This window comes from Lepus europaeus, chromosome 18 (genome assembly GCF_033115175.1).
Source record: "Lepus europaeus isolate LE1 chromosome 18, mLepTim1.pri, whole genome shotgun sequence".
Lineage (NCBI taxonomy): Eukaryota > Metazoa > Chordata > Mammalia > Lagomorpha > Leporidae > Lepus > Lepus europaeus.
Genome location: NC_084844.1, coordinates 59,519,638 through 59,546,218, shown reverse-complemented (window position 1 = coordinate 59,546,218; position 26,581 = coordinate 59,519,638). Strand labels below are relative to the sequence as shown.

Sequence of the window (26,581 nt, the reverse complement as noted above, 5' to 3'; positions counted from 1 at the left end):
GATGAAGCTCCTGGCTCCTGGCTTCAGCCTGACCCAGCCCTAGCTGTTGGAGCTATTATAAAGTGAACCAGTAGATGGAAGATCTTTCTCCATCTCTCTCTCTCTCTCTCTCTCTCTCTCTCTCTCTCTCTCTCTCTTTCACCTGCCTTTCAAATAAATAAGTAAATCTCTTTAAAAAAATTCTGGACAATTTTTGTGTTCTCTAAAATTGAAAATGTTTCACAAGTAGGGTACAGGGAACTGAATATTCTTTTCTTCTTCTTCCTTTGTAAAAGATTAATATATTTATTTGAAAGGCAGAGTTACAGAGAGAGGGAGAGGGAGCTGTCTTCCATCTGGTAATTCACTCCCAAATGGCTGAAATGGGCCTAGCCGAAGTCAAGAGTCTGAAACTCCATCCAGGTCTCCCACATGGGCGGCAGGGGCCCAAGAACTGGGATCATCCTCTGCTGCCCTCGTAGGTGCATTAGCAAAGAGCTGAATCAGAAGTGGAGCAGCCTAGATTCCAACCAGCACTCATGTGATGCTGCTGTTACAGGCAGCAGCTTCACCCGCTGTTGCACAGTGCTGGCGCCTGCTTTTCTTCTGATCGAAGTCCTCTGAAGGGACCTGTCACACAGATTGACGCACCCCCTCCCCCACCTGTACTCAAGTGTATGGCCTAAAGGCACCCTGCGTGGTCCCTAAGCCTTGTTCTGGGTGGGGTATGTCCTCCTTCCCTTTGTGGCCAGGTGCTCTGCTGAGATCTGAGAGACATGTGTTGAGGTCTCTTACTCTGCATGTGATTTTTTTGGGGGGGTTTCTGATTTTTTTTTTTTTTAGAGATTTATTTTTATTTCTTTGAAAGGCAAAGTTACAGAGAAACAGAGAGAGATTGTCCATCTGCTGAATCACTCCCCAAATGGCCTCAACCACAGGGGCTGGGCCAGGCTGAATCCAAGAGCCAAGAGCTTCATCAGGATCTCCCACGTGGGTGTAAGGGTTCAAGCACTTGAGCCATCTTCTGCTGATTTCCCAGGCACATTAGCAAGAAGCTGGATCAGAAGTGGAGCAGCCAGGACTCAAACCAGCACCTATATGGGATGCTGGCATTGTAGATGGTGGCTTTAACTTCTACACCGCAACACCAGCCCCAATTTCTTATTTCTTAAAGTTTTTGCTTTAGATGTTTTCAACTTTACTCAAGGGTTCCTACTTCTTGTATCTTGATATGTTTCTCGCTTTATTTCAGTTAATCCTTTTTGATCTAGAAGTTTATGTTTTATGATACCAATATTACTGTTGATTACTGACATGTTACATTTATGTTGAGCTATCATGTGCATGGTGTCTTTGTACTTTATGGGAGCCTTCCAAAAGTTCATGGAAAATATGAATTATGAAAAACCAAGCGTGGATTTTTCAAACATAATTTTCACCCAAAAATATTTTAAAGTCCATTTTCCACTAACTTTTTTTTTACAAGATTTATTTATTTATTTGAAAGACAGAGTCACAGAAAGAGACAGACAGAGAGACAGAGAAAGAAAGGTCTTCTATCCACTGGTTCACCCCAGATGGCTGAAAAGAGTCAGGAGCCAGGAGCTTTTCTGGGCCTCTTACATGGGTACAGGGGCCCAAGCACTTGGGCCATCTTCCTCTGCTTTCCCAGGCCATTAACAGGGAGCTGGATCAGAAGAGAAGCAACCAGGAATTGAACCAGATCCCATAATGGATGCCCATGTCACAGACGGCAACTTTTCCGACCACACTGCTATGCCACAATGGCAGCCCCTCCGCTAATTTTTTGAAGTGTCTTCCTATATAGTTTAACTTTACAAGTAATCTGAAAATTCCTCTAAGAGGGAAATTTAGCCCATTTCTGTTTTCTTGCGGCCTAAGTATCCATTTTCTTTTACTCCTGCTGTCTTATTTTGTGTTTTCAGTATACTTCTCTTAAGCCTGTTTCCTTTTTCCTGATTTTCAGTCACCTGACAGCACATACATGGTAAGGTATGTGGTTGAAAAGGTGGAAAAATATGGGCAGTTTTACCTGAGAACCCCAGGGGCATGGTGAGGTAATTATGAAATTTAAATATAAGATTAGATCTTGTTGACTTTAAGCAGAATAAGTATCTTTTCCAGCCAAAGAGATGTTTTGTTTATTTTATTTATTTATTTATTTATTTATTTATTTGAAAGAGTTACACAGAAAGAGAAGGAAAGGCAGAGAGAGAGAGGTCTTCCATCTGCTGGTTCACTCCCCAGTTGGCCGCAACGGCCAGAGTTGTGCCAATCCAGAGCCAGGAGTCAGAAGCCAGGAGCTTCTTCCAGGTTTCCTGTGTGGATGCAGAGGCCCAAGGACTTGGGCCATCTTCTCCTGCTTTCCTAGGCCACAGCAGAGAGCTGGATCAGTAATGGAGCAGTCAGGACTCAAACCCAGCACCCTTATGGGATGCTGGCACTAGAGGTGGCGGCTTTACCCACTAGGCCACAGCAATGGCCTTCATAGATGTTTCTAATGTAGAGCTATGGAGCCAGTTGCATTATTGAGAACTTGTTCCACTGGCCCCACTGGAGTCAGAAATCACAGCTGGAGACAGAGGTTGCTCTCACTAGGGGCTTTTTCCAGGGTGCATAGAGGAAGGGCTCCGTGCATGGGCCAAGTCCACAGGTCACTGTTACCAGGGGACAGTCCAAAGCCAGAGCTGGCATTTACTCAGCCCTGCCCTGCTCAGCCTCGGGAGCAGACGAATTCTCAGCTGACGGATCGGCTGCTTTTCGTCTCTTTGCCACCTGTGGTTTAGCGTTATCTGGGTGTCCGCGCCAGTGATCGGAGTTGTGACGGTACCGACATTGAGGTGGCTGCTGACCTTGAGTCTTATCTCCTTGATTTTCCTTATCTTCCTCCTTGCCATCCTCTCCAGGCTGTCTTTGGTGAGGAGGACCTCTGCAGAATCGTGGTCTGTAACCCCAGGATATAATCTGTCTCACTGGTCCACCTTGTTCTCCTGCACCCTGGTTGTCAGCCCCTTCCGTCCCTTCCCTTGCACAGGATGAAGGGAACACTGGTGGGCGCCCACAGGGTCTGGGCTTGTGGTAAGGTGGGAACCTTCGCCTCTGGTAGGCCTTCAGGGGCTCTCTCCTATCCCTCATTCTCACAGTTCTGCTAGTTCTTCTGGTGATGGCGTGGAGGACCCCAATGGCCGGAGGTTACGGTCTGCCGCGTATTTACCGCCTTGCACTTGAGCTCCGCCAGGGCCAGTAACAGTCACTACCTCCAGACCCTTTCCTCCTTCAGCAGTCTATCTCCTCCACTGCCAAGGGAACTCCTGGGGTTGTCTTCTTTATAGCAGTCTTGTGTACAGGCAAGTCTTCCTTGCTGTCATTCCTGTTGATGAAACCATATCCATTTCTTACACTGAACCATTTTACTGTTCCCAAAACCTTCGTTGTGATAATCTTCTTGTCCCCGCCGTAGGCGCCACCAATGGGAGACCACAGAGGCCACCACTCGCTGTGCCCATGGGGCCAGGCTTGGTTTCAGCGGTGCTGAGGGCTGACTTGGCTGCCGGATCCCTGCATTGCTGCTCATGGTTGCAGTGATGGTGATGGTGACTGGGGCCAGCTGTGGCAGCTGTGGCTCCTCCCAAGTGGTCTGCTCAGGGCTCTCTGGGGTCTGCTCTCCCCTCCCACTACCGATTGAACTCCACTTCAACCATTTTTAAAGGGTACCGCTCAGTGGCATTAAGTACATTTACAGTGCTGTGCAACCACCAACTCTATTTCCAAAATTTTTTATCATCCCAAACTGAAACCACCCATTAAACATTAACTCCCCATTCACCCCTTCCCCTTGCCCCTGATGGTCTCTATGCTACTTTCTGTGACTGTGAACTTACCTATTCCAGGTAGCTCGTGCATGTAGACTCTACTGGTAATCCTCCTTCTGTGACTGGCACATTTCACTTAGCAGAGCATCCTGAAGGGTCACCCGTGTTGTGGCAGTTATCATCCATTCTGCCTTGGCAATCTGTCTGTCTTCTCCTTTCTGTACACTCCCCACACCCACCCTGATTCCTGGTGGGTGGGTGAGCTCATATGAGGGACCTTTCCAACCTTCAGAACTCCAGTCTGGGACACTTCTGCCACCGTTGCTCTAAATAACTCTGAACTTGGCCTTGGAGCCATGTTTCTAGCCAGTGTGGAAAGGTCAGTGTTTTATAATATGGATATTTAGCTGACTTTTTTCCCCCACCCTTTTCCCAGAGGTATATGTCTTAAGATGTTTCCTATTGCTGTAACAAAAGAGCTGAGGCTGAGACTGGCCAATTTATAAAGAAAGGAAGTTAATTTTGGCTAAGGTTTTTGGAGGCTGTAAAGTCCAGGCTTGGGTGGCTGCATCTGCTGAGGGCTTCACGCTGTGTCAGATCATGGTGAGGGCATCACATGGTGAGCAGCATGGGGGAAGAGACCAGACACAGGGTTGGCTCAGTGGTTACGACACTGCCGGGGACACCTGCATCCTATACCACAGCGCCTGGGTTCAAGTTCTGGCTCTGCGTCTCATTCCAGCTTCCTTCTAATACACACCCTGGGATGTGCATTAGAAGCATAGCAGGTGATGGCTCAGATACTTAGGTTCCTGCCACCCATGTGGGAGACTGGATTGAGTTCCAGGCTCTTGACTTCAACCTGGCCCAGTCCTGGCTGTAGCAGGCATTTGGGGAGTGAACCAGCAGATGGAAGATCTCTCTCTCTCTCTCTCTCTCTCTCTCTCTCTCTTCCTCCCTCCCCCTCTGTGTGTGTGTGTGTGTCTATGCTTTAAAAAAAATAAATTGGGGAAAAAAAAATAAGACAGACACATAGGGTAGCTTGAGAACTCACTCTTGAAGCACGAATCTAGTCTGTGAGAACTAACCCACTACCACACGGAAGGCATTAATCTCTTTTGAAGGTGGTAACCACTATAACCTAATTGCCTCCTGCTAGGCCCCACCTCTTAAGGTTCCAGTGCTTGTTACCCTGGGGATCAAGCTTTTAGCGTGTGCGTGTGTGTGTGTATGTGTGTGCACGCGCGCGCGTGTGTGACCAAGGATTTAAGGCTGTAGAGTTCTGTAAGTCAGGACAGGCTGTGCTAAAGAATTAAAGGTGAGAAGGTCACAGACAGGGGAGGTAGGTGTGGAGGCATGGTGGGCTGTTGAGGGGAGCTCAGAAAGTGGCAAGCCCCCTGGGAAGGTGACTGGGATCTGCAAGGTACATCTGGGGAGACCAGAAACTTGGTCACACTGCAGGTTGAGGGCCCCACATTCTCTCTTTTAACCTGCCAAGTTCCTACAAAGTGCAGGAAAATATAAGGGCATTAAATAAGGTGGGCTTTTGGAGACTGCATGGGGCTCCAGTTAAAAGGTCTTACCCTGAGTTGGCTTAGTCTCCTGGGTTTCCAGGGTGGTCAAAGGAAGTATCTCCATAAAAACATTGCCAGTGTTCAAGGTTTGTTTTGTTTTTTTTTCTTTTTTGTATGTAAAGAAATGTTAGATGTCATGCCAGCTTCAGGAAGTAAAAACAGGATTTTCAAAATAAAATGTTGTAGGAATGCTTCCTCCTACTAGGGGCTGAGGTTGATTTAATGCGCCCTTGTCCTCTGTCCTCCCATGGGTCCTTTGTCCTGGGCTGAAGGCCTGCGTTGGCAAGTGTGCCAGCAGCTAGGTTTGCAGTGTGACACCATTAGATCCCAGAAGCCACTATTCCGCCATCATTAAGAAGGAGGCCTTGATACTTGGCCGCATTCCCTCTCTGTCCCCCAGGGGCACATGTAAAAGTCTGTGTAGATAATAACAGTTCTAAGTGAATCTGCACAGAGCACTTTTTCCATTCTCTTACTCATGAAATGTTCATTTGGGAAAAAAGAAGTAATCTGGCCACAAGAACCTTATGATTTCAGAGGCTGGATTCAGTCTTTCTGATTCGGGGGGGGGGGGGGACCATAATGCTGGATTGAGGGTTATTTGTTCAGTTTAAATTAAACTTGATCTTGGAACAAAATTCCTTAGAATACATTCTTTAGTTATTACTTACTATTTTCTTAATAAGTACACCCAAAAATACAGAAGGGCTGTTTCCTTAAAACAAACAAAAAAAAGTCTTTTAGTAAACATATTCTATTTAGAGTGCTAGAACATCTCAGTGTAATCATGTTGTTCTGTAAAACTTTGTGGATTACCTTTTGTAAAATTGATTTATTTATTTGAAATACTTACGGAGAGATAGGGAGAGAGACACAGCGAGAGAGAAAGAGAGAGAGAGAGGTATCTTCAATCTGATGGCTCACTTCCCAGATGGCTGCAAAAGCCAGGGCTGGGCCAGGTCAGAGCCAGGAGCCAAGAGCTTCATCTGGGTCTCCTGTGTGGGTGTCAGGGGCCCAAGTACTCGGGGCATCTTCTGCTGCTTTTCCCAGGCCATGAGCAGGGAGCTGGATCAGAAGTGGGACTCAAACCATCACCCAAATGGGATGCCAATTTTGCAGGTGGTGGCTTTATCCACTAAGCCACAACACTGGCCCCTATGGATTATCTTATGACTTAGTTTTTCCATACAGGCTAGGAATATGTGTCTAATTCAGTTGGCTTTAGGTAAGAGTTTTTAAAGCACGTCACATCCCATCCGGAACTGTAGTTCTTGAAGTCTCTAGTGCCTCTGCTGTGAGCTCACCCACAGGGAAGATTGCAGCTCCTGACCTGGGACGGGGCTAAGAGAGTGTGTGGGAAGGTGAAGGTGGGCAGATGGGTGCAAAAGGCAGGACGACACCTGCCACAACATGGATGAACACTGGACTCAGTGCTATGTGAAGTAAGCCATCACCAGAGACACCTAACTGCATGATGTGGGGAAACAGTCTCTCATGCTTGTTTGAGGGATGGAACATGAGGAGGTAGAACCTCTCTGAGGGCAGTTTGGTAGAATCCATCAAAATTCACTCCTCCTGTGTGAAGTAGGAAATTTTTTTTTTATTTGATAGGTAAAGTTATAGATAGAGAGAGAGACAGAGAGAAAGGTCTTCCTTCTGTTGATTCACTCCCCAAATGGCCGCTACGGCCGGCGCTGCGCCAATCTGAAGCCAGGAGCCAGGTGCTTCCTCCTGGTCTCCCATGCGGGTGCAGGGCCCAAGCACTTTGGCCATCCTCCACTGCCCTTCCGGGCCACAGCAGAGAGCTGGACTGGAAGAGGGGCAACTGGGACAGAATCCGGCGCCCATGTGGGATGCCGGCGCCGCAAGGCAGAGGATTAGCCTAGTAATAGCCTAGCACCAGCCCAAATATTCATATTATTCTAAGTGCTTTGCACATTGTTTGTGCACCAAACTTAACTAAAATCCTGTGAGATATGTGTTCCATGTCCATTTTTAAGATATGGGAACTAAGATACAAAGTGAAGTAATTGCTTAGAATCAAACCACTCATAAGTGACCAAGCCAGGGTTTAACTCTTTTTTTTTTTTTTTTTTTTTTTACAGGCAGAGTTAGACAATAATAGAGAGAGACAGAGAGAAAGGTCTTCCTTTTGCCGTTGGTTCACCCTCCAATGGCCGCCACGGCCGGTGCACTGCGGCTGGCGCACCGCGCTGATCCGAAGGCAGGAGCCAGGTGCTTATCCTGGTCTCCCGTGGGGTGCAGGGCCCAAGCACTTGGGCCATCCTCCACTGCACTCCCTGGCCACAGCAGAGAGCTGGCCTGGAAGAGAGGCAACCGGGACAGAATCCGGCGCCCCAACCGGGACTAGAACTCGGTGTGCCGGCGCTACAGGCAGAGGATTAGCCTATTGAGCCGTGGCACCGGCCTAGGGTTTAACTCTTAATGTCTAGTCTCAGAATCCAGTTTCTTAGTCTCTACCCATAAATATTTCTCCACATGTGGTGAAGGGACTTACATGTGCACATCTTGGTACAGAGCATGGTACTATTTGCATAAAAAGAGGGAAAATAGATATGTTTGTGTAGGTGCAGTACAGTGCTATCCCACAAAAATATCTTTGGTGATGGAAATGTTCTAGATCTGAGCCATCCAGTCTCATAGCCACAGGCCACATGCGACTGTTGAGCATGTAAAACAGTTCTGGCTGGGACATGGCTAGTGTCACTGGCTAGTGTGACTGCGAAACTGAATCTTTATTTAATTTTAGCTAAGTAATGGCTATTATATTGAACAATGCAAAACAGAATACATATGGAAGGATGCAAAAGAGAAGATCATTGAGACTTGTGGTGTTCAAACACTAATTTAAATAGAAAACTTATGCAGAAACATGAGTTGGAAGAACAGGTCCCATAACTAATAGTTTCAAAACCACTGAGATAATCCAGTCACTTCATTTGAGAGATGAGGAAACTAAAAGCCAGAAAAGTTGAGTCACTTTCCTGAAGTCACAGTCAGGCAGCTGCTTTAAGGACAATGGAAGGAGGAGCTGGTCCCAGTTCTGGTTGCTTTTTGTTTTCCAAGGCTTTGTTCAGTCTGGTTATGAGTTCAGGCAAAGGAAAAAAGGAAAGGAGAGAGAGAACAGACTTTTACCTCCTAACTTAGACTCCCCAGAACTACATGGCAAATCCTGCTCGTGATTTGCTTGTTCTCTGAGGTCCAGGCCCATCACATGTCCTCTGCATCCCAGACTCAGATACATCTTACTGCATATGGTGAATCCTCTGGGCCAGGGACCATCCTTTGTGTATCCCTCAGCACCCTAACACGTAGAGGGACTTAATAAATGTTTGCCAGTTTAACCACAGATGTGAGAGTCCATGGGTTTGACTCTCCTCCCAGCCTAGAGTGTTGAACTATTAGTGCATCTATAAGAAGGATTCTCTTTACATTTCTTTAGTGAGCTGGTCTGTACAGGTAAGCTGCCAGCTAGAAGGACTTGCGAGTTTTCAGTGCTAGCAGATTACTGATCTAGAAAGTGGCTGACAAATGATTTGAGGATGAATGGAAACAGCAGAACTGCAAGCCATGATATTTTCTTAGAAAATATAACCAAAGAGGGGCTGGCGCTGTGGCACAGTAGATTAATCCTCTGCCTGCGGCGCCAGCATCCCATATAGGCACCGGTTCTAGACCTGGCTGCTCCTCTTCCAATCCAGCTCTCTGCTGTGGCCTGGGAAAGGAATAGAAGATGGCCCAGGTTCTTGGACTCCTGCACCCACATGGGAGACCAGGGAAAAGCTTTGGATTGGCGCAGTTCTGACCTTTGCAGCCATTGGGGAGTGAACCAATGGACGGAAGACCTTTCTCTCTGTCTCTCCCTCTCACTGTCTGTAACTCTATCTCTCAAGTAAATAAATTTTAAAAAAAAGAAAAAAAGCAAAGAAGAAAGGATAAAATGAATAAAAATGAGGCAATTAGCTCAACAGAAAGGAAGAGAAAAAAGAAAGGTAGAACTCTATTGCAGAACAGGTTTCTCCAGGAGCCTGGTCCTAGGTCTGGAGGTGGGATTTAAGATAGCAGAGAATCATTTGAGACTCATGCTGCAAGATGTAGAGAAGACGCGTTCATAAGGTACTGTAGAAGACCCAGAGCCCCTGCGTGGACCCATGGCATTCCATCTTCCTTCGCCAGTGTTGGCTATGCAAGGCCAGCCCTGCTGGAGCTGCTGACAGGGCCAAAGTGAGATGGGAGTGCCAGCCTGGCTGTAGACCCTACCAGGCGTGATGACCCTACCAGGTGTGTCAGGAGCTGCCAGGCAGCTGGGCCCTAGTGCTTGCCGAGAAACCAGACCAAGTGTCAAAATACCAAGGCCAGAGAACCTCAGGGAGGAAACATGGAAGGTGGGGAGGGACCCTCCAGGGTTCAGTGAAAAAAGGAGGAAGCAAAGGAGGAAGCAAGAAAGTTAGTCTGTTTCATGTTGCTGTAACAAAATACCACAGACTGGGTAATTTCTAAGCAACAGAAATTTATTGGGCTGCTGGTTCGAGAGTCACCAGCATCTGGTCATGTCATCCGATGGCAAAACGTAGGAGGGCAAGTTCACTCACCAGATTTCCAGCTCCAGGAGAGAAAGAGGGTCGTCCTTTTCTCCATCTTTTTGTTCTGTCTGGACTCCCAGCTGACCGAATGGACCTTCTCCACTTGGTACGCCTACTCCTGTGGAAACCCCCTCTCAGACACCCAGAAGTAATGCTGTTTCTATTCTCTAGATATTCCTTAATCCAGTCAAGTTGACACCTAGAATTAACCATCACAGGCCCCAGCCACTCTTTGGATGTACATATCCCTCTGAGTCTGTCTCCGGAAGAGGCTGTGCAGTGCTGCCTCACCACCTCCAGAGACAGAGCAGTCCTCTTGTCAGTAGACAGCTCTCTGCACAGAAGAGTACTCCTTCTCCACAGTGCATTGTAACCCTTTAGTCCTCACAAACACAGTGCTTCCCGGACTGGATAACTCCTCCAGGTCTCAAACCCTCAGTTCCTTCAACTGAGATAAGGAGTGTGAGGGATTGTTTTAAGAAGTAAATTATTCTCTAAGTGTAATGCAATTCTGATTAAAATCCCAACAGAATTTCTTTATTCTTGAACTTAATAAAATAGTTTAAAATTCACCTGGAATAATAAATAAGAATATCCAAGAATATTTTGAGGAAAAAACAATAATGAAGGTGAGTTTAGAAATCTGTGATGAACTCTAGCAGGTAAGTCCTCAACCTTTTAAACCATTCTCACCCAGAGAAAGACAAACACAGACAATGGAACTATGGTTGTGTCAGAATATTGATGACATTTAACTGACTCAACTCAGTAGGTCTACATTTTTCTCAATCTTAAAAGATAAGCAGAAGCTGTCATAGTTGATTTGTTAGAGAGATAATGAGCCATATAAAATCTTTCTTTTTTTTTTTTTCAAATTTGGCTTGTAGTTCTTTTTTTTTAAAGATTTATTTTATTTATTTGAAAGTCAGAGTTACACAGAGGAGAGGCAGAGAGAGAGAGAAAGATCTTCCATCTGCTGGTTCACTCCCCAGGTGGCCACAATGGCCGGAGCTGCGCTGATCCGAAGCCAGGAGCCAGGGTCTTCTTCCCTGTCTCCTACACGGGTGCAGGGGCCCAAGGACTTGGGCCATCTTCTACTGCTATCCCAGGCCACAGCAGAGAGCTGGATCAGAAGAGGAACATCCGGGACTAGAACCGGTACCCAAGGCTTTAACCCACTGCACCACAGTGCCAGCCCTCATATAAAATCTCAAGTAGAGAAATAAATGATTCAAGTAATAATGTGAATAGGATCAGAAGTGAAAAGGAATTCCATGAAAGCGCAGTTATTTGCATGGGGAATAGAGCCATGATTCTCCCCTTTGTAGCAGATGACAAAGGAGGAAAGGTGTTCTGGTTATCCATGGCTGTGTACCAAACCATCTCCAAATTTAATAGGTTAGGATAGCAACCATGTTTATTTTGTTTTCAAAGCTGCAATCCGGCATGACTCCTGGAGACTGGAGTAGCTGGGAGCTTGCCAAGCTCTGTCCACACAGCCTCTGAAGAGAAGGGAAACTGATGAGGTGATGCCTTGATCTGCAGCTGGGCGAGGTTTCCTTGTCACAGTGCGCGGAGCGGGAGCTGGGGCAGAGCTCAGCGGTTTCAGTGGCTGAGGAAGCAGCTATTAGATCAGAGAGGGCAGCTACAACAGCCCATGCCATGAGGTGGAGGGCGTCGGGAACGAGGAAGCTATGTAGAGAAAGGGTTCTTGAAGCCCATGTGCAGGTTCCCATGAGTCTGTTGCCAAGAACTGTACTGTCCAGTGCAGAGTGAAGCTACTGGAGGCTTGCCAGGTAGCTGGAGATTGGAACAGAGGTCTAGAATTGGGTGGGCATATACCTCTGCCCAGGGCGAGGAGCAAGTCCTGAGTGCAGAGGAGGGTGTGGGGACTGCACGTGCAGCCACTGACTTGTGCCCAGACCCTGTTCCCTCACCACATCTACAAAGTCAGTGTGGTCTTTCCTGGGCCCTACTTAGGCGTGCTGATCCTTGGTGAGGATTCAGCGGCTTTCATCCTCATGGTCTACAATTGTTACATTTCCCCAAAAAATAAGAAATTGGGTCTGACTCCACAGCTGCCACAATAAAGACCGATCAAGAAAAACCTGAGAAATTGTGAGCATGAGGATGCTTGGGTCACCACGAGCCTGGCCAGCTGGTTCCCGCAGGAGTGAATGCATTGCGTTTCCTGACCCAGCCTTTTTCCCAGAAGCCTCGCTTTTATCTTTTTTTCACTTTTTTTTTAACTTCTGCACTTCGTTCACACAGTCGGTCCATTGATAGAAACCTCATGGAGGAACATGGAGGTCCTCAGAGGAAACGAAGAATTGGTGGGAATAAGGTCACGCCGCCCAGAATCCAGCTGTGCGTCCTCAGTGGAATTTAGCACAGACTTATGTCCGTGCTCACCCTGTTGCTTCTCTCCCCAGTGATTAATGCTTTCACCAAATGTTGGTGTTCCCAGGCTACGGATGGCCAGCACGTTGACTCTTCTAGGAGCACATGCCTTTGGTTTTGGGGTTTTGCTTTTCTTTTGCCCCATTGCATTGAGTAGTCTCCATATTCCCTTCTGGAACTTCAGCTGCAATCCCAACACCTCCAAGAGGAGAGTCTTGGATGTTCACTAGAGGTAGGATTTTTAGCTTCTCACATGTGATTTAGTGTATTCATTTTTCTCAAATGAGTTTTCCTGCAGTGAGAAGTACAAAATTCGCTCTTACAAAATTTTCATCTAACCATTCCAGAAGCTCAACCTTTTGGAGGTGCTTGGAATGTTATCTTTTGTTTTCCTCTCATTTTTTTTTTTTATTTGTGAAGCAGAAAGTATGAAAAGCAAAGAGAGACAGACAGGGGCCAACACTGTGGCACAGTGGGGTAAACTACCACCTACAAGGCCAGCATCCCAAATCAGAGCACTACTTCCAGTCCCAGCTACTCTGCTTCCAATCCAGCTTCCTGCCAACATGCCTGGGAAAACAACAGAGGATGGCCCAAGTATTTGGGCCCCTGCCACCCACAAGGGAGACCCAGATGGACTTCCATACTTCTGGCTTTGACTGACCCAGCCCCAGCCATTGTGGCCATTTGAGGAGTGAACCAGCAGATGGAAGATTGATCTCTCTTTCTCTCTCTCTCTTCTCTCTTTCTCTCTCTCTCTCTGCCTTTCAAGTAAATAAATAAATAAAATATTTTAAAAGAGACAGACAGATAGATACGGCTGGCATGGGTTAAGATGCTACCTGCAATGCCAGCATCCACTTCCAGTCCTGCTCCCTGTGAATGCACCTGGGGAGGCAGTGGAACTGCAGTGGAAGCTGGAGTCAGGAGCCAGATCCAGGAAAAACACAGGCACCCTGAGGTGGGATGAGGGTGTCTTAACCACTAAGCTCTTTATACAGCTGATACTTCCTTCCGTCAGAAAGACTGCTGGCCCCAGTGAGCTTTGGCTCTTTCAGGATTGCCCCCTCTCCCTGCTCAGTGAGGCTGTCCAACCACTGTTCGTAGCCTTCTCTGCCTGCCCTTAGGTCCTGAAGGGAGTCCAGCACACTTCACACCTTATGGCAATCTGTAGATGGGCCCACAGCGATCAGGAACGGGAGTGCTGTGGCCTTTCCAGAATCGAGAGGGGGAAAATCAGCTTATCTGATTTTTACATCCATGTAGAAAGAAAATGAGCATCATCCAAATTGTGCCATACCACATCAGCCAAGTCCTCATTCATGAAAGTGCACCTTACAGCTCGTGAGAAGATGCCTCAGTGATTGGTAATGAAACCACCTGGTAATAACAGTCGCAGCAGAAGTGACCCCTGAGATGTGAACTGTACTTCACAGATTGCCGTTCATCTTATTTGACATCTCACAGATGTGCACAGGTTTAATTGTTGAGCCAGCTGTGTTGAGCTGGGAATTGTTGGTACTGCTGGTGCTCAAACAGATTTGGAGGCCATTTCAAATGGCATTCAGGGGACCAGGTTCCCCACAGAGATTAAAAGGGTAAAGTTCTTACTTGATAGTGTAATGTTCTTGGAATGAGTATAATATTATAGGTTATAGCTGGTGTTCTCCATCTCTGCCAATGGCAGAGCTAAAAGATGCCTTCAACACAGAGAATATAGATTACATGGATTTGATTACCTGGCTATATTTAGAGTTTCCATAATAATTCCTCTTTTTGAATGGTAGTATACTTTCTCTCGCTCGCTCGCTCGCTCTCGCTCTCTGCATAGTCTGTGTGTGGTCTTACTGCTGAAGTACCAAAGATTACATTAAAATATGCCCACACCTCTCCACAAAGACCTGCCAGTCACAGCAGTCCAGAAGCATCTGAGTTCTCTAGAGGTTATAGGTCATTTCATTTGATTTTTTTAGACCTGGCTTTGATTCCACAAGAGTTTACTCTCAACCCATTACTTGTTTATAGGTACAGATCAGTAACTATTCTTTTATTTTTTAAAGATTTATTTATTTATTTGAAAGGCAGAGTTACAGAGAGAGATTGCCCATCCACTGGTTCACTCCCCAGATGGCTGCAATGGACAGAGCTGGGCCGATCTGAAGCCAAGAGCCAGGAGCTTCTCCCAGGTCTCCCAAGTCAGTGCATGGGGCCCAAGGACTTGGGCCATCCTCCACTGCTTTCCCAGGCCATAGCAGAGAGCTGGATCAGAAGTCGAGCAGCCAGGACTCGAACCAGTGCCCATATGGGATACCACAAGCGGCAATCTTACTCACCGCACCACAGTGCCAGTCCCAAAAGAACTATTCTTAAATGACGTTGTTAACTAGCATCCCAGGTGCTCTCTGGGTTCTGTGAGAAGGATGTCTTCATCATGCCTTTGGATCCATTTCCCTCCTGAAATACTTCTGAAGATAGTACAGATGAGGAGAGGTGATGTTCCATATAGATCCAGATGGCTTTTACAGGTTTTCACAATTGCCAGTCCATGAGTTGGGGAAGCTCCCGTTCTACAAAATAGAATGAGAGCTCCAACCAGGAAAGGCAGAGCAGTGGGTTTGTAAAAGTGGAAACAAGAAAATAGAACAATAGGAAAATAGTCTCACTGGTTAATATCAGGTTACTCTTTTTTTTTTTAAGGGTTAATGCAGAGGTAGCTTCCTTATGCTGACTCAGGTAGACGGGAATCTCCTATTTTCTGGAAAAACTAGGCTGTTTGGAGATCTGTCTGCTTCCTTAAAGTTTCCATCTGACGATGTGATACTTAGCCCAAGTGACCCCATTTTGGTTTGTCCTGGTCTGTTGGTTCCTGGTTTAGGAGCTCGGGTCAGATAAACATCCTCCCATCATTTCTGTTCAGCAGTGCTAAACGGTACAAGAAATGCACAGAATGTTCTCACGTTTGGGGAAGAGGAAGATTTAGCATGTATTAAAAGCTCTCAGTGTAAAGTAAATTTAGGAAGGAAGAAGGAGGGAGAGAGAACCTGGCCCATTTGGATGCACACGTTTTTTGGCACAGTAGCATCGACCAGTGTGCAGAGAGCATTACTGTCCACCCCAGAGCCTTGTCCTGGCAGCCCATAACCTGACCACAGACAATGAAGGAATCACAGAAGTAAAGGAATCCAAGTTCCAGCCTTGACTCCTTCTGGAATCTAGTCTTTCCCATCTTCAGCTCCCCCCGCCCCTAGTCTTGTCCTAGATGTGACTCAAGCCGCTGCTGGATCTGCTCTCAGCACCTGAAATGGTGCTGAAGTCCATGCTTAAATTGTCCTGCCTCATGCCCTCTTCTCACGCCGTCCCTCCCTGGGCAGCAGGCTCACGTAGCAAACAGGACATTCTGATCCCGATTCTGGTCGTTAGCAGTACTTCTGTTTGCTCCAGCTTTCATGTCTGTGAAATGGGCGTGTCTCTGCTTTACTGTGCATGGCAAGTTCTGAGCACTGAGTGAGGAAATGTGCAGTAACGGCACTCAACAAATGTCACTGCCCTTACCACCCCCAGCATTCTGGAACTTTACCTTTAAAGGAGTCGTACTTTAGGGACTTGGATCTTGATCTCTGAACATTTGGCTTTCCATTTCTGTACGAAACAATATTGTAGGCACCAGGGTTGGTGCTAGGCTTGCCCCCAATTCACACAGATGCTGCAAGAACCAAACTAACAAGAAACACAAATAAATGACCTCCAGGAACAAAGCCTGGCTTTTCCTCCTCCGAGTCATAGACACTGTGAGGGACAGAGACTCAGGCAACCTGTGCAAGGCAAAAAGAAAAAAAAGGAAAGGAAGTCCATTGCATTTCCAGAGGCCGGGCTGGTCCTTCTTACCATCCCCATCTGAGAGTTTGATGTCCACAACATCTGGTTTGAATGTTTGAGACTTTGAGTGAGCTAGACAACTCACATTCCCCCACTTGTCTCTGTATGATGGTTTTTTTTTTAAATATTTTTAAAAAATTTTTATTTGAAAGAGTTACAGAGGCAGAAGCAGAGAGAGAGAGAGGTTCTCCATCTGCTGGCTTACTTCCCAGGTGGCCCCCCTCCATGGCCAGAGCTGGGCGGATCCGAAGCCAGGAGCCTGGAGTTTCTTCAGGGTCTCCCACATGGGTGCAGGAGCCCAAGGACTTGGGCCAACTTCTAATGCTTTCCCAGGCCATAACAGAGAGCTGAATTGGAAGTGGAGCAGCCAGGACTTGAACCAGTGCTCATACAGGATGCCAGCACTGCAGGCAGCAGCTTTACCCACTATGCCACAACGCCAGTCCCTCTCTGCTGTTTTAACATACAAACCTCTTGAGAAAATCAAAGTGTTTCCATTTCTATAGCCCTGTCCAGACCTCCTCAGATTGCTGTTAAACCCAGAGATACTTGTGAAAGCCAGAAGTCCAAATGATCAGCCTAGCAGTGGGCCTCTAGCTATTACACAGTCAACCTGAAAACCGACATGGGGCCCCTTCCTACAAAGGCATTCTCAGACTTTTATGTAACAGTGATGCTTAGCAACTGTTAGAAGTTGCTTGTGCTTGAGTCATGAAAACCAGAATGAAGAGGCATTATTATGGTCGTGTGTTGCTTTCAGCCAGATATCCTTCCATGGGTAAATGGACGCATAATTGCAACACAGACGGAGAGCACGTCATCTTCCTGACAGCCGGTGCTTTGCAGGGGAAGTCCTAGGCTCCATCAGGGTCTTGCTGGACTCCGGCTAGAACTGCTAGAAAGGTGGGGCCTGGGGTTCCCGGTGTCTCAGTCATTCAGATAAACCATGTGTGTGACACATAACGCCAACTCTTCCAGCCTGGTTCTTTACCCATAAATTAAGGCCTCTGAGCATCCTCATTGCTGAAGGCCCAGCTAGCTCAAACTAAGGCTCAAAAAGTCCTAGATAAAAAGCTCAAGTGAGACAATAGGCCATGTGCTCGTAAAACCCTAGGGAAACTCCACAGGAAGCATTATTCCATTATTTTATTACACATTTCCACCCTTGTTTATTCTCCAAAACTTCTTTATACACACTCAGAGAAGAGTTCCATAAAGTCTCCCTCCTCTGCTCCAGTTGAACTTTATGCCATGTTCCGCTGTACTCTTCCTTTCCTGGTAAGCTGCAAATTGTTTTTGGCAGAAGCACCCAGTGATCTCCCCTGGACAGTCGGGGAGCTGACAGTTGTATTGGGGCTCATGTGGCCAGGGTGGAAGGAGGGAGGGTAGTCAGTGTCCACTCCATCCGGGGCCAGCGACTCGTCAGCCCGCTTCATCTCTGCCAGCTTTGGGGCCTTCTTGTTTCTCGGGATGGAGTGTTCTGAGAAGGAGGAGGAGACCAAAGAAGGCCTCTCTGCCTCTCTGGAGTTCCAGCAACTATGAGAAAACTACAGGAAGGAGCTCTACTCTTGCCTAATGTCTCTTATCACCACAAAAACCCTCGGAACGCAGACGTAAAGCTCAGTCAAACTCGAGCTGGGCCCCCACTCCCACAGCCTCTTACAAATCCCCTCTCCCAAGCTGTTGTAATACATTTGAGCGGCCGATGCGTAGAACTACTTGAACATGAAAGCGCTGGTGAGCCTTAGAACCTGGCGCTGCTCTGGGGATAAGCTTCACCAGCACAGGGAAGACATCCTTGCTAGGGTAAGCACAGGCCAGGAATAGCAGGCAGCTGGCAGGTTGGAGGAGCTAACAGGAGCCACCTGGGAGCCTCTGTGAAGGTGGATTTTACTCTCATTGTTGCTGTGTACCAACTAGCTACCTGGGGCCCCACCTGTCCTGAAGGGGTCCTTCACCCCATGAAGCCTGCCTGGAAGATGTGCCAGCGGGGGGGGGGGGGGGGGCTGTTGTGTGGGGCAGGGAGGGGAAGGAGGGGGATGGCAGGAGACCGGCCAGTGAGTCTCTAAGACCTTGTTTCATCTTGGTCAGCTTGTCATTTGGGGTTTTACATGTTTTGGTGATGATGCCGGTGACGAATCTTCCTTGACTGTGCTGGGATATACAACACAAACCAGAGGTATTAGTTGGACAAGATGTCTCAGAGCCTCGAATGACTCTCCCAGGGTCAGGCGTAAAGTCCCTGCTGTCTAGAGCACCGATGTCTTTCTTCCCTCCATGCCACTCTGTGAACAGATTTAGACCACACCGCACTGTCTCTGGTCCCAAAATGACATGCGCTCCCAGCACGGTTTGTTCTTACACTGTCTTCCTGAGAGCCAGAGGTGGATACTCATCTTAACTCAAGCTCCCTCCTGTTCTGTGACATTGTTTGGAGATTTATACTGCTTTTTCTTCCCTCCTCCCCGCACAGAACATCGACATCACCAATTTCAGCAGCAGCTGGAGTGACGGCTTGGCCTTCTGCGCCCTGCTCCACACCTACCTGCCTGCCCACATCCCCTACCAGGAGCTGAACAGTCAAGAGAAAGTAAGTCACTACCCAGTGGGCCTAGTTCCCCTCTAGAAATGCCAGGGGGATCCCAATTATGTTGATCCGTACCAATGTTCCGAGGAGGGATTTGGGGGTGGGGCCATATGGAGCTGAAACAGAAGTCAGGGCACATGTATCTCCTGGATGTGTGACCACTCTGCTGAGTCCCATCCTGGGAAAATACTTCTCAGATTCCATTCTCATACTTGTATAGACCCCTTGTAGTGTAGAAAGTCCACAGTGAGGGCTGGTTGACTGGGACTGCTGACATGTCCCTATCACCTGCTTTCTAGGGAAAACCCTTGTGGGGATCTCCCCATCTTGGTTTCAAGACCTGGGCCAGCATTTTCCAAAGAACTAGCAAACACCACCAAAAAAAGACACCCCTGCTCAAAAGAAAAGCTATACATTGTATCACATAGCATGTTAACATAATAAAGATGTCAGGAAGTCCTACATTTAAAAATCTATATGATTTTGTTTAACACAACAAATACATACATATATAAATATCAGATCTACAGAACCCCTCTTCTGGTGGGGGTAAGGGGTAGTTTTCCAGCCTCCATCAGTAGTGTCCTACAAAATCATGACCCACAGAGAGGGCTTTGGGAAACCCTGTGCTGGGTGCACTCATTCACCCAGCGAGCCTTTTTTTTTTATTTTTTTATTTTTTATTTTTTATTTTTGACAGGCAGAGTGGACAGTGAGAGAGAGAGAGACAGAGAGAAAGGTCTTCCTTTGCCGTTGGTTCACCCTCCAATGGCCGCTGTGGCCGGCGCACTGCGCTGATCCAAAGCCAGGAGCCAGGTGCTTCTCCTGGTCTCCCATGCAGGTGCAGGGCCCAAGCACTTGGGCCATCCTCCACTGCCTTCCCAGGCCACAGCAGAGAGCTGGCCTGGAAGAGGGGCAACGGGGATAGAATCCGGCGCCCCAACTGGGACTAGAACCCGGTGTGCCGGCACCACAAGGTGGAGGATTAGCCTATTGAGCCACGGCGTTGGCCAGCGAGCCTTTCTTGCCAAATGTCATGTGCAGTGTGTATAGGTGTGTTCTGTGCCCTCACGGTGTAGACAGATGATAAGTGAGCAGGTAAACTTATAACAAGTTCAATTGTGATGTGCTGTGAGAGTGAGTTAATAGATCTCAGATCAGGAGGTTGAGGTGGTCTTTCTGAGTAAGCCAAACTCAAGCTGCTCTCTGAAAAACAAATGTGAAAGAGGCAACAATGCAGCGACCTAGGGGGAGCTTTCCAGGGCAAGGGAGCAACTGGAGCAAGGGGACACCTTGGCATTGTCAAGGACTTGGAAGAGGCATTGGCTGGATTCCCGTGAGCAGGGAAGAGTGACCTGTGATGATGCCAGGGAGACAGGCTGAGGGGCCAAACCCCATGGAGCTTCCTCCCAGATCGTTCTGTTAGTTTGCATTTTGCAGCAAGCACAGTGGGAAGTCACTGAAGGATTCTAAACAATGAAGAGACAACATTTCAGGGTTTTAAAACAATCTCTCCCACTTTTCCATGGGAAAAAAAAGATCATTGGAAGGGGGACAGAAATAAAGAGCTACTATTTAAGAGGCTGTTGCATTCGGGCTGGCACTGTGGCATAGCAGGTAAAGCCACTGCCTACTGTAGTGCCGACATCCCATATGGGTGCCGGTTCGAGCCCCAGCTGCTCCACTTCCAATCCAGCTCTCTTCTATGGCCTGGGAAAGCAGTGAAAGATGGCCCAAGTGCTTGGGCCCCTGCACCGAGTGGGAGACCTGGAGGAAGCTCTTGGCTCCTGGCTTTAGATCAGTGCAGCTCCTGCTGATGCGGCCATCTGGGGAGTGAACCAGCAGATAGAAGACCTCTCTCTCTCTCTCTCTCTCTCTCTCTCTCTCTCTCTCTCTTTCTCTCACTCTGCCTTTCAAATAATATCAATTAATATTTTTAAAAAAGAGGCTAATGCAGGGGCTGGTGTTCAGAGACTATTGCAGGTTAAGCAGCTGCCTGAGACACCGGCATCCCACATGAGCCCAGGTTTGAGTGCTGGCTGCTCCATTGCCAATCCAGCTCCCTGCAAACTGGCCAGTGATTGGGCCCTTGCCACCCACATGGGAGTCCTGGAAGGACTCCCAGGCTCTTGGCTTCAGCCTGGCCTTTGCAAGATAGAAGTAATCTCTCTCTCTCTCTCTCTCTCTCTCTCTCTCTCTCTCTGTGTGTGTGTGTGTGTGTGTCTGTGTGTCTGTCTGTCTCTCCCTGTCTTTCTGTGTGACTCTTTTCTGTAAATAAAATAAATCTTTAAAAAAGAGAGAGGCTATTGAGAAGCCAGTCGGAGTGTGTGGGGAATTTGTCTCAGTCGGAAGATTCTTAAAGCAACCAATATGTCAACCAATACAAATGTTTCTCTTTCTTCATGTGATGAAAATCAGGGATCCAAACTTACTGGAAAAGCTAATGAGGCCCCGCTTGGCCCCATTGGAATGGCAGATTTGCAGCAGCTGTGCAGGTGGATTGTACAAACTGAAGAGCAGGGGAAGTACTAAAATGTCCCCGCACCTGAGCCATGTGTGTGTGGCAGCTCCAGACTCTGTTGTAGGATTGGTGACTCTGAGTATGGGCTATTCCATATATCAGGAATTCTGGACAAAACCTAAACCTTAGGCCGGCGCCGTGGCTTAACAGGCTAATCCTCCGCCTTGCGGTGCCGGCACACCGGGTTCTAGTCCCGGTCGGGGTGCCGGATTCTATCCCGGTTGCCCCTCTTCCAGGCCAGCTCTCTGCTATGGCCTGGGAAGGCAGTGGAGGATGGCCCAAGTGCTTGGGCCCTGCACCCGCATGGGAAACCAGGAGAAGCACCTGGCTCCTGGCTTCGGATCAGCGCGATGCGCCGGCCACAGCGGCCATTGGAGGGTGAACCAACAGCACTATCCACTCTGCCTGTCAAAAAAAACAAAAAAAAAACGTAAACCTTAGAAGAAGAGATGCACTCTTGGCCTTGCTGGAGTTGCTTTCTTTAGTTAGACACCTCATATTGAGGACACATGTTATGTCAAAGATACATCATTTCAGTGGGTTTAGACAGTAACTCATGGTATTTTGAATACCAGCCTGCTTTCTTATAGGCTTGATTTGCCTGGTGACCAAATTATTAGTGACTAGTTCACTAATAGGTCACTCAGGGAATTCAGGTTAATACAGTGTCACATTTTAACGTCCCCCTTCTTAAACCCTTGTGATGAAATTAGTCCTAAAGACTACAAGCAGGCCAACCTTGAAGTTACTCCCAGTTTGCTGCAGAATATCACACGCTGTGGGTGTTGGGTAGGAGTCCACCTTCCCCAGTTAACTCACTTTGTTCTGCCTGTCTCACAGACTAGTTGACTATTCCAGTTTTTAACTTTTTTTTTTAAAGTTCATGGAATATAACTTGTAAAGCCTCCCAAAACTGAAGTGTGTGTGTGTGTGTGTGTGTGTAAACGAAAGGTAGCAAGCTTATAAGACAGCTGCAAAATAGTATTTATTACAGAATCACACTTGTTAATGTAAGGCTAATTTAGTTATGAATTCCAGCTTAGCTCTTTTGGAATTGCAGAATTACATTTTTGCTTCTGTTATACTACAATAATTTCTAAATGCCATCTTGAAATAGAAATATATATTTTAACTGCTAATAGAAAGGTAAATTAAAACTTTTAAGATGTGTGAAGTATTTTTTTTAATTTCCTGTGTAAGACTCGTAAATATTAAATTACCTATAGTGGAAGTAATTAATAGTTTATAAGCAGGGCTGGTGCTGTGGCATAGTGGGCTAAGTTTCCACTATAGTGCCAGCATCCCATATGGGCACTGGTTCAAGTTCCAGCTGCTCCACTTCCGATCCAGCTCTCTGATATGGCCTAGGAAAGCAGTAGAAAATGCCTCAAGTCCTTATACCCCTGCACCTGGTGGGAGAACTGGAAGAAGCTCCTTACTCCTGGCTTAGGATCAGACCAGCTCCAGCTGTTGCAACCATTTAGGGAGTGAACCAGCGGATGGAAGACTTTTCTCTCTGTCTATCCCTCTTTCTGTTTATAACTCTACATCTCAAATAAATAAATAAAATCTTTAAAACAAAAAATTTATAAGCAAACTGATTGGTCAGACATTACACACAAACTTTGATATACTACAGAATACATTATTGCACTTGTGAAATTCTCTTGTCTAACCTGAACTTATATTCCATGGTAATAGTGTGGTCTACATATTGTTGTTAAAATAAGTGAACACACACACACACACACACCAAAAAAAGCAATTGCTGTAGTTAAATAAGAGTGCTTAACTGGGACTAGAGTGGTAGCAGCACACATAGAAAGATGGGCCAAGCCAAAGCTGGGAGCCTAAAACCCAATCCAGGTCTCCCATGTGAGTGAAGGGACCCAATTACGTGAGCCATCACCATTGCTTCTCATTATTTGCATCAGCAGGAAGCTGTAGTCAGGAGCCAGAGACAGACATCAAACCCAAGCATTCCGATATGGGATGTGTCTTAACTGCTAGGCCAAACAGCAACCCTAATTTAATTTTTTAAGATGTTAGAATTCTCCAGAGAAGCAGAACCAATAGGGTGTGTGTGTGTGTATACAGAAAGAATGAGAGAGTGATTTTATTTTTTAGTTTCTTTTTTTAAAAAAGATTTGTTTGAGTGTCAAAGTTACACAGAGAGAGAGAGTGCTTCCATCCACTGGTTCACTTCCCAGATGGACACAAAGGCCAGGGCTCAGCCAGGCCAAAGCCAGGAGCCAGGAGCTTCAGCCAGGTCTCCCACATGGGTGGCAGGGGCCCAAGTACTTGGGCCGTCTTCTGTTGCTTTTTCCAGGCCACCAGCAGAGAGCTGGATCCAGAGCGGAGCAGCCAGGACATGAACCAATGCCTATATGGATGCTGGCATCGCAGGTGGCAGCTTTACCACTTTGCCACAACTGGCCCCAAGAGCTATTGATTTTAAGGAATTAGCTGTTGATTATATGAGCTGGGAAGTCCACAATTTGCAGGGTCAGCCAGCAGCTAAAGAGTTGATGCTGCATTTGGAGCCTGCAAGTCATCTGCTGGTAGAGTTCCCTCTTGGTGGAGACCATTCTTTCTGTTCAGACCTTAATCTGATAGGATGAGGTCCACCCACGTGGTGGAGGCTCCTCTGCCTTACCAAGAGTCTGCTGACTTAAATGGTAATCTCATCTTGGGGCAAGCATTTGTTAACTCACAGCTTGGGGTGCCTGCATCCCACATCAGAGTGCCTAGTTCAGGTCCTGCTACTTTACTTCCAATCCAGCTTCCTGCTAATGCACCCTGGGTAACAGCAGCTGATGGTTCAAGTCCTTTGGTCCCTGCCACCCAAGTAGGAGACCTGGATTGAGTTCTGGGCTCCTGGCTTCTGCCTCACCTAACCCTAGCTATTACAGGCATTTGAAGAGTGAACTAGCAGATGGAAGAAACATCTAAAATAATGTTTGGTCAAATACCTGGGTATCATGCCTAGCCTAGTTGACAGATAAAATTAGCCATCACAGAGCGTATGAAAATTTCAAAACACTTTTTTACATGTAGTGCTTTGTTTATAATCTGGGAAGCTATCTGGACAAGGTTATTAAACATTTTTTGGAGAAAAGAGTTGCATTTCAAATCATATTAAGTCTGACATGTCTAAAATATTCAGGTGGTGGTATCAGGCAGGCAATTGCGTAGCAAATCTAGAGTACAGATGGGAGGCCAGGGCTACAAATGTGACCACAGATCTTGGAGTCCTCAGTGGGTCAGTCAGCACTGCCTGGTGGGACTTCCTGAGATGCTGGAAATGTAATATGATAGCCACCAGCCATGGGCTACTGAACACGTGAAAACAGGCAAGCCAGAGATCTGATTTTTTTATTTTTTTAAAGACTACTTATTTATTTGAAAGAGTTCTAGAGAGGGAGAGATGGAGAGAGAGAGAGAGAGAGAGAGAGATCTTCCATCCACTGGTTTACTCCCCAAGCAGCCACAACAGCTAGGGCAGAGCCAAGCTGAAGCCAGGAGTTCCATCCAGGTCTCCCACGTGGGTGGCAGGTGCCCAAGCTCTTGGGCCATCCTCTGCTGCTTTCCCAGGCCATCAGCAGGGAGCTGGATCAGAAGTTGGAGCAGCTGTGACATGAATCAGCACCCATATGGGATGTTACCCACTACACCACGATGTCATCCCCGAATGTTCTCTTATAAATAGCTACATGTCGGGAGTGGCTGCAGTATTGGTAGAGATGGTATTCAGATTTGAGGTCCTGAGGGAAGCTATCTTAACGCTTTTCTGTGCTACAACAAAACATCCGAGGCTGAGCACTTGATAAAGGTGGGCCGGCGCCGCGGCTTACTTGGCTAATCCTCCGCCTGCAGCGCCGGCACCCCAGGGTTCTAGTCCCGGTTGGGGCGCCAGTTCTGTCGCAGTTGCTCCTCTTCCAGGCCAGTTCTTTGCTGTGGCCCGGGAAGGCAGTGGAGGATGGCCCAGGTGCTTGGGCCCTGCACCCGCATGGGAGACCAGGAGGAGGCACCTGGCTCCTGGCTTCGGATCTGCGCAGCACGCCAGCCATGGTGGCCATTTGGGAAATGAACCAACAGAAAGGAAGACCTTTCTCTCTGTCTCTCTCTCACTGTCTAACTCTGCTTGTCAAAACAAACAAACAAACAAACAAACAAAAAAATGAAAGAAAAGAAAAAGAAGAAAGGTGTACTTAGCTCACAGATTTGGAGGCTGGAAGTCCAAAATTGGGTGGCTCCATCTGCCTGGCTCTGGTGAGGGCCTCCTGGCGGATGCATCAAACTGGCAGGAGTACGTGCAGAAGAAATCACGTGTAAGGCAGGAAGCCAAGAGAGCTTGAGGGCCCAGGCTCAATCTTTTCTAACTCTTTCTCATGGGAACTAACCAGGGTTCCACAAGAACCACATTAGTCCTTTCCAGTGGTGATGTCCCAAAGCCTAATCACCTCCCTCAGATCCTACCTCTTAAAGGTTCCACCACCTCTTAACATCACCACACTGAGACCAAACTTCCTGCACATGGATCTTTAGGGGACACAAAACTATATCCAAACCACAGCAAAAGCAGAGAGAGAAAAGTACCCGGGAACAAATTGGAGTCCTCCAGGGTTTGTTGTCTGGGTGAAGAGAGTGACCCAGCAGAGAGAGCTGGGAAAAAAAGCTGAGGTGGTCTGGTGGCACAGCATCTGATGCAGACTTTTACCCTAACCGTGTCATCCGTTCCCTCCTCACCTTCCCGAATGTTCAGTCCCAGCCTTTCTGATCTGATGTTAGTAAGATAGCTGAGTATGTAGTTGGCACAAAGCAATTCAAAATAATCAGAAATACGTATTTTAACTGCTAATACAAAGGTAAATTAACACTTTTAAAATGTGTGCAGTATGTTTTTTTTTTCTGTCTAAGACTCATAAATGTTAAACTACCTATAGTGGAAGTGATTAATAGTTTATGAGCAGGGCTGGCTCTGTGGCATAGTAGGCTAAGCTGCTTCTGCAGTGCCAGCATCCCATATGGGCGCCAGTTCAAGTCCCAGCTGCTCCACTTCCGATCCAGCTCTCTGCTATGGCCTAGGAAAGCAGTAGAAGATGGCCCAAGTGCTTAGACCCCTGAACCCGGTGGGAGACCTAGAAGAAGCTCCTGGCTCCTCTGTCTTCCTGAAAATGTTCCATGCAGTCAGCAGATCTGGTTTC

The 26,581-nt window shown here is 47.2% G+C and overlaps 1 protein-coding gene and 2 pseudogenes across 3 annotated transcripts in view; 2 read left to right on the top strand and 1 right to left on the bottom strand.

Annotated features, from left to right (window-relative positions):
* The window catches only part of SPECC1 (sperm antigen with calponin homology and coiled-coil domains 1), a 192,425-nt gene that overhangs the window by 144,568 nt on the left and 21,276 nt on the right, over nucleotides 1-26,581 (top strand). For 2 of the 3 annotated variants that reach the window (XM_062215713.1, XM_062215712.1), the window contains exon 11: nucleotides 18,740-18,856. The exons of the other annotated variant lie outside the window; for it this stretch is intronic. In XM_062215713.1, coding sequence (XP_062071697.1) covers nucleotides 18,740-18,856 — 117 coding nt within the window. The remainder of the gene's footprint in view (nucleotides 1-18,739; nucleotides 18,857-26,581) is intronic. 3 annotated transcript variants of the gene reach the window in all.
* LOC133776794 (Y-box-binding protein 1-like) lies at nucleotides 2,695-11,654 on the bottom strand (annotated as a pseudogene).
* LOC133747208 (HIG1 domain family member 1A, mitochondrial-like) lies at nucleotides 21,209-21,503 on the top strand (annotated as a pseudogene).